The sequence below is a fragment of the Malaclemys terrapin genome, chromosome 14 (genome assembly GCF_027887155.1).
Source record: "Malaclemys terrapin pileata isolate rMalTer1 chromosome 14, rMalTer1.hap1, whole genome shotgun sequence".
Lineage (NCBI taxonomy): Eukaryota > Metazoa > Chordata > Testudines > Emydidae > Malaclemys > Malaclemys terrapin.
In genome coordinates this window covers 11087386-11095336 of record NC_071518.1, presented here as the reverse complement: position 1 = coordinate 11095336, position 7951 = coordinate 11087386, and the positions used below count along the sequence as shown (strand labels likewise).

Sequence of the window (7951 nt, the reverse complement as noted above, 5' to 3'; positions counted from 1 at the left end):
AGGAAGTCCCCAGGAAGGGAAGAACAGCATGGGGTTCTCCTGAGTCTGGGGACAAAACAGTGAGTTTTGGAAGATATAAGATCAAGACAACTCTATTTTGGCATCCATCACTGGACAGACATACAAGAGGCCAGATCTCTTGCAAGCTGAAAAAAATGGTTTCTTCAGCCAAAGGGGATTAAATCTTGGGAACTGAATATAGGTAAGAAACCAGCTTATGCAAAGATCTTCCACCGTGGAAGACTAGGAAAATCAGCACCTTGTACTTCTGTGGAAGATCCTTACTGAGAGAAAGTCAGCCATGGCTGGAAAGAAGAAAGACTTATAAGAAATATACCTTGAACCAAGGCTATAGTTTGTTCAGTCTTAGCCATTAGAAAGCTATTTTACTTTTATTTACTTGTAACCACTTTGTCTCTATCCCTTGTACTTGAACTCACTTAAATCCTCTTTTTGTTTTACGTTTAATCTACACCAGCCCAGTGCCATGTTTGAACTGAACTTATTATTAATTCCAGCTAAAATAATAAACAGTGCTTTTGTCTCCTTAAAAGAGCAACGCCTCTGAATGTTCCAGGAGAAGGTTGAACATTTCAGGGCAATTTGGGGAAATTCAGGATAGGGATGTTTTGGGGTCACACAGCTGGTAGTAACCAAGGCTGGTAGAAACCAGCGTGTGACTATGATGTAACAAGCAGGCTGCTGGATTCAGAGTTGCTGGACCAGGGATGCTCAACATAGTGTATGCTGGCTGGGAGCATCCAGACAGGGAACTACAGCTTCCGAGTGTTTTAAGGCACTCAGAGTTACAGGACAAGCAGTGACACAACCTTTCATTGGTCTGAATTGCCCCCAGAATGTGACTATCATATTGCATAAACAGCACCTCCAAACTCACATTGAGCTCTGGCACCATGCTGGGACATTGCTACGAAGAGAAGAATACCACCTACAGAATCACCCCATCCTCTACTATCAAGGTTTTCCTTGAGGGTTTCCCATGCAAGTAGTTAACAGATCTAAGCCTGTTTAGTTTATCAAATCTGAGGCTCCTGAAGGTGATATGAATGCGTAGGGTTAGATTATTGAATATTATTAAATTTACAAATAAAACTTGTATAATTTAGTGGTTGTGAAATTAAAGTAATTAACATAAGCAAAAGCATGACACCAATAATTTAATTTCTTATAGAATTACAGACAAGAAATGAACATTCCCATGATTAGGGATAAGAATTAGTAAAAATAAGTGGTTAGAACAGCTCTATGGAACTAAAATGTATGTTAATCACTGCCTGGACCTCTATAATCTTTACTCCAAAATTCAAGTGCACAGATCAAAATACATAAGAACCTACGAACAGCCATACAGGGTCAGACCAAAGGTCCATCTAGCCCAGTATCCTGTCTTTGGACAGTGGCCAATGCCAGGTGCTTCAGAGGGAATGAACAGAACAGGTAATCCAAGGCCTGTCCCCCATTCCCAGCTTCAGGCAAACAGAAAAAGCACGCAGAGGTTTGTGCTGTTTCCTTGAGACATTAGTTGCACTGGTGGGAGGGGGCAAAGGCCAGCGCAGGAAGGCAGCATGAGGGACAAGAAAGGGAGACAATGTCAATATACTGGACTAGTGTATATGCCAATGGAATTCAAATGTAATGGTTGCTGTTACTGTTTTACTTTCACATGAATACTGCCCCAAATGATCCACCTGTTGTTCTGACTACAAGGCTACTTCAGTTTGTGGAAGCAGAGAAAAGAACTGACAGAAGGGAACTGTAATGCATGACGTTTGTTAGCAAGAGTCAGGCTAACTGTAACCCTGATAACGCGAGATTTGTAGAAGCGAGGATTGTGTGAGGCGGGTGAGAAAGAGCTGTGTAAGAAGTTATGATGACCTCAGCATAGATAAAGTGTAGAAGACCTTGGGTAGATAAGGTATAGAAAATAATTGTATGTTGGCAAGAGTCAAAACAACTGAGGAAATGAGATATCAAGATGGCCTATGTATAAACAAAAATGCTGCTGTCCCTCATTATTTTTGTAATGAAAGGTATAAATGCTTGCTGTAATTAGTTACCAGGGAGAGAGACCTGTTTACCTCTCTCCCTCTGCACATGTGAGAGTTAATAAAACATCTGACTTGCTATACCTAAACAAATAGTGAGAACTCAGTTTTTCTCCGACAAGTTCATTATGAAGCAAATTCAATGTCACATTTAACACTGTTGGACATTCCTTTTTTGTTCCCTAATTATGACCCATCCAGCATAAAAAAGATAGACAAATTGGATATAACCACAGGAGGTCATTTAAAAACTCCCTTTTGAGTTGCTGACAGTTTTGGTTTAAGACAATAGAAAAATTGTTCCCTGTCTTCTGGCATGTTGTTGTTGAGGTTTTTGTTTTTAGATTCTGAATCACTGTCATATGGAGATTTCTCATTATTAATGTCATCACCAACAGAGTCAGTTGTCTAGACTTTCTAGAACTAGGGAGTGCTGGAGTTAATGATGATGAAAACGACCCTGCTTAGAATTGAAACTGAAGAGTTGGGTGTCAGGTGTTTTTTTTTTTTGTTTTTGTTTTTTTTTTTTTACATTGGGTGGTTATTCTGTTGCCTGGTTTTAATGTTTGTTTACTACAGTTTATAGAGTCTGGATTTGAAACCTCTTTGTGAGTAGTCTGTTAGCTCCTTGAACCTCTTGTGAGAAAGAGCTGCATCTGGTCTTCATTAAAGTATAATTCGTTTGAATACCGTTTGCTAATCGAATTAACTTCATAAAGGATCAAACTGTTCATACTTTGTAATCAGTCCTTGTTTAGACTGGGATTTAGCTTTTATTACAAACACAGATCTCTAGCTGGACTGTAGCAGGTGTATGTTATTCAAGAGACCTATTGTAAACGCATTATAGCAGATTAGCAGGGTTTCCGCCTTTGAAATGTACACTGCGAGAGCCAACTCGCAAGCCAGCTGTTTCTTATCAATTCGTTTTGCCTTTCAGAGCTGCACTTTGCATCGTTCCTGGCGCTGCTATTTCTGTAACAGATCGGATAGGAAGAGTGGTGCAGCAGTGCATTGTAATGCTGCCACTGGGGAAACCCCACCGCTTGTTTTTAGATCATATCCTTAAGGAAAGACCCCGAATAGGAGCAGGAGGAAAAGGGTGGATGGAAGAACCTTGAAAACCTGGGAAAAGGGGGGATGATAGCGGGATAGAGGACAAGAGAGACGGTGGGAGGGAAGACATGACGGGGCGGAGAGCAGAGTAGCGATGAGACAGGATGACACAGGGACGGAGATGCGTATTTTGCTGCATGACTCCAGTGCGTCAGCAACGGATAGGGAGCCGGAGCGCGTCACAGACAGTCTCTCCCCAAATCTTAACGGATACCGCAGTGCTACCGGTATAACGCAGGCACATGCAGCTGCCTGGGAACAGATCCCGGCAGCATCATACGCTAGGGTCCGTCCGGTAAAGCAGCAGCAGGAGGATCAGCTAAAGCTCCGAGATAATCGGGCATCATCATTTCCTAGACCCCGACCAGACCCAGCAGCTGGAGCGTGGAGAGCACCAGCATAGAGGAGACTCTGCCGGGCTCGCGGACCAGCACCATGCACTAGGCTCGAACCGAGCCCCCGCTGGCATCATGCACTAGGCGGCACAACACAAGCGGCAGAGCGGTGCGGCCGCTGAGCTTCGCGGAAGAGCCAGCGGCAGCCGCAGGAACGGAGAGCTCTGGGCATGCATTAGACTTGGGCTCAGCCCTAGCAGCAGCCGCCCCGCTCATCCTAGTCGCCCTCTCGCCCCCCATGGATAAGGCGACCTCACTGCACACTTCAGTGCCCACGCCTCCCCCTCGGCTCTACCTGCCTCGGAACTTCAGCTGCAGCGCCTGCCTCTATGGCAGCCTGGCCGAGCACTGCAAGGGGGACTGCAGCCCGGAGCGCGAAGGGGCGCCGTCTCCCACGCCGGTGGTCCGAGAAGCGGCGGCAGCCGCCGGAGAGAAGCCGCAGCCTTCCCGCGGCCGGGAGCCCTCGGTGCCTCCTGTGCCCCCCAGCCCCACGCTGCGCCGGCGAGCCAAGTCGCTGCCCACGCCCGGCGAGCGCAGCCTGCGGCCGGCCTTGCAGCAGAGCCCGTCCCGCAGGAAGACCGTGCGCTTCGCCGACTCGCTGGGCCTGGAGCTCATCTCCGTGCGCCACTTCTGCGAAGCCGACCTGCCCCAGGTGCCGCTGCCCCTCCCGGCCCGCGCCGCCGACCTCTTCAAGACCAGGAAGCCGCCGGCGCTGGGCGAGCTGGAGCCGGTGCTGTTCGGGCCGTCGCCGCTGTTGGAGCCCCTCTTCCCGCCGCAGCCCGGCGCCAGCCCCGGCTTCGCGGAGCGGGTGCGGCGGCACAAGGTGAGGCTGGAGTGGGTGCGGGCCGAGCCCGCCGGCCTGCGCGGCGCCGTGCGCGTCCTCAACCTGGCCTACGAGAAGGCCGTCTCCGTGCGCTACACCCTCAACCGCTGGGTCAGCTGCGCCGAGGTGGCGGCCGCCTACCTGTCGCCGGGCCCCGCCGACGGCCTGACCGACCGCTTCTCCTTCCACCTGCCGGCGGCGGCCGCGGGGGGCACGCTGGAGTTCGCCGTGCGCTACCGGGTGGCCGGCACCGAGTACTGGGACAACAACGAGGGGCTCAACTACCGGCTGCGGGGCCGCCAGCGCGCAGCTCGGGCCGCCACCTCCCCGAACGAGGAGCCCGATGGCGGCGCCTGGATCCACTTCATCTGAGCGGCCTGCGGCTGGACCGTGGGGGCGTCGCCTGCTCTCTCCCGGGGAGAACCGAGCTCCCTCGCCCCCTTCCCTCCCTGGCCCAGGCCACCCTCGCCGCCTCAGCGCCCCTCCCTGACCCGGCAGCCTCGCCGGTTCAGCGGCTGCTGGGCGCGTTTCTCACAGGCCGTGCGGTTGGGGGAGGAATTTCCCGCCATGAATGTGACCGGGCCCCCTGGAGCATCGAGCGGGTATCGTGTTAGACCCCACGGGGCTGGCCCAGGTACATCCAGCCCGCCAAGGATTCTATGGCTGGGGACTGGGGAATAGGAGCAAGCAAGTACGGTTTGGCAGGTCCATCCAAATCTCTTTTCTAGTCCACTAAACATTGTACTCGGTATACTGAGCTTTTCTACGAGATCTTGGGGGATCTGAGATAGTTTTCAATGTTATCTACAGTTATCCTCTTCTGCCTTGTCATTTATCCGCTCCACTGTAATCTTGCCACTTTTCTCACAGATATAGTTTGCCCTGCAGTTAGTCACAGTCTCTTAGTTTTAAAATGCTTGTTTATATTTCACTAGAAGATATTTTTTGAATTCTGTTTACAAATAAATATAAATTATTTATATTTTCTATTTAACTAACTTTATTTAGGGGAAAACCTTTCAAACTTCTTTGCAAAAGCAAAGCATAAGAAGTGTGCAAGTCCTATCCTGTAATTTGTGAGTTCCACCATATCTTCCACCTCAAGTTTGCTACATTTTTGTTGTTATAATAGAAGTTGTTGTAAAGTATGGATTGGACAATTGCAGAATAATCTGTAGTGAACTCTGTATTTATATGGCCTCTAGCTGCTAGTCATCAGTGGGAACCTGGAGTGCAAGCAAGCCAGCTCCAGTGACTTGGAGATCAAGTCCAGCTCTCATTAAAATTGATGGGTCTTGGATCAGGGCCTAGAAGCATAGAGGACAAATATGATAATGAGCCTGTTCCTGCATCCCTAGCTCACTGGAGTAGTCCTACTGAAGTAAGCCCCCAATCCAGCAAATTCATAAACAGTTTGGACCCCTGCTCAGTGCCCCATTGATGTCAGTGTAGTTTTATGTGGGCATAGGAATCCACTCAGGTGTGTTACTTTGCCAGATTGGGACTTCACTTCAGTGAGCAAATACTACAGTATTGGGCCCAAACCAGTGCTGAGTGGTGGAGCCCAGAAGATCCTTTGTGTTGGTTTATTTCTCATGCTACAAAAATAATTCAATTTAGAATAAAGTTTTTCATTTTAGAACTTTGTTTTATCTATTTAAAAATGTTTAGAAGAGTGCTGAGAAAGCAAAATACTGTTAAGTGTCAATTCCACTGTGTCCATGCAGTCCATTGCACTGTGATTTGTGCATTAAAACACAGTCAGTTAAGGATTAGATTTTCAAATACACAAATTGGATGTGCTTGCAAGTGTAAGTCCAAATGCAGTCTTTCAAGTCTGTTTGCATACAGAATATGCATCCTCATATCAGGCACATGAAAATTGGCACGTGAAAATCTAGGCTACAAACCTCCATCCTTGGTGTAACCAGTTTGGTATTAAATAGTTTTTAATTGTGTATACGTTTTGACAAATGTTGGAGAATGTAACTGGTTTTCAAAAACTTGTGTTCAATTGATATTTGTTTTTAAAACTACATAATATATTTTTTGTAAATATTTATGTAAAAATCTGATGTGGCTCAGTGGGACCGCTCACATTAGTAAAGTTACTTGCATGCATATTTGCAGGATTGAGTCGTTAAATCCCACTGAAGCAAATGGGGATTTGCCTGAATAAAAAATGAGATTTGAACCCATTCTCAGTACATATTACAATATCCCATAATTATATTTCGCATCCCATCCCTATCCTTTTTAGCACGTTTCAGTTTGAATTTAATCTTTTATGCTAACGTACCAGTGCAGGAGTTTTTGCCTTTTTGAAAAAAGTTGCCCAAAATAACTCCACTAACCCACTGATTTCAAAAAGGCCCCTACATCTCCTTCATTATGACAAGACCTATTTTCTTTTAAAGCTAAACAAAGCAAAATAAATATTAACAAAATGATTATGTGAAATTAGTAGTAGGCATCCTTTAGTCTCGAGAGACCATGGGTATGCACACCTGAGAGGTAAAGAATTTCCTCAATTGGTTTTATTTCAACCGTGGCTGTGACTGAAGGGACCCAAGAGAGAGAACAGGAGTACTTGTGGCACCTTAGAGACTAACAAATTTATTAGAGCATAAGCGAGAATCTCTGCCACATCTGTCACATTTAAAGGTAGTGTTTCAACCCTCTGCCTTGTTCGAGCTCTTTTCTCCTCTACTAAGCTGGACGTCTTCCTCTCGTAACTCCAGAGCCTTTATTGAGCTGTTGTTTCCAAAGGCTGTGGTTCTGAGTGAGATCTTTCCATTTGTCCACATCTATGTCCATGTCTTTGAGATCTCGCTTGCACACATCCTTGAAATGCAATTTGGCCATCCTTTGGGTCTTTTTCCAGATGCCAATTCGCCATAGAGCAGTGGTGGGCAACCTGCGGGCTGCACACAGCCTTTCAGGGTAATTTACTGGCAGAACGCGAGATAGTGTTTACATACATCCGCAGGCATGGCCGCCCGCAGCTCCCAGTGGCCAGGATTCACCATTCCTGGCCAATGGGAGCTGCGGGAAGCGGCGCGGGCCACAGGAATGTGCTAGCTGCCGCTTCCAGCAGCTCCCATTGGCCGGAATGGCAAACCGCGGCCATTGGGAGCTGTGGGCAGCCGTGCCTGCGGATGATCAATGTAAACACTGTCTCGTGGCCCACCAGCGGATTACCCTGATGGGCCGCAGGTTACCCACCACGGCCGTAGAGGATGTGAAATTACTTTAAAACATATGTTAATATCTGCCTTTCAATCCACATGTAGTGTCTTATTAACTGTGAACAAGGTCAGTATATTTTTTCATTTTAAAATAAATTTTATTGAGCCGTTTAGCTGAATATGAATTGTACTGGGGCCAAATTAGGACACTGATTCTGCAAACACTTACGTGTGTGTGTGTGTGTGTGTGTGTGTGTGTGTGTGTGTGTGTGTGTGTGTGTGAGAGAGAGAGAGAGAGTAGGAATGGGACCACCACACGTATTACTCATGTGAGTGGTATGACTGACTTTAGATCTTTAGATG

The 7951-nt window shown here is 47.2% G+C and overlaps 1 protein-coding gene across 2 annotated transcripts in view; it reads left to right on the top strand.

The window, feature by feature from the left end:
• The first annotated feature begins 2192 nt into the window (after positions 1 to 2192).
• The window catches only part of LOC128848674 (protein phosphatase 1 regulatory subunit 3E-like), a 30781-nt gene continuing 25022 nt past the window's right edge, over positions 2193 to 7951 (top strand). Inside the window, exon 1 of one of the 2 annotated variants that reach the window (XM_054048733.1) lies at positions 2193 to 4400. In XM_054048733.1, coding sequence (XP_053904708.1) covers positions 3816 to 4400 — 585 coding nt within the window. In that variant the 5' untranslated portion in view covers positions 2193 to 3815. Of the gene's footprint in view, positions 7359 to 7951 lie in introns of those variants that run through there. The other variant, XM_054048732.1, reaches the window with a different exon arrangement.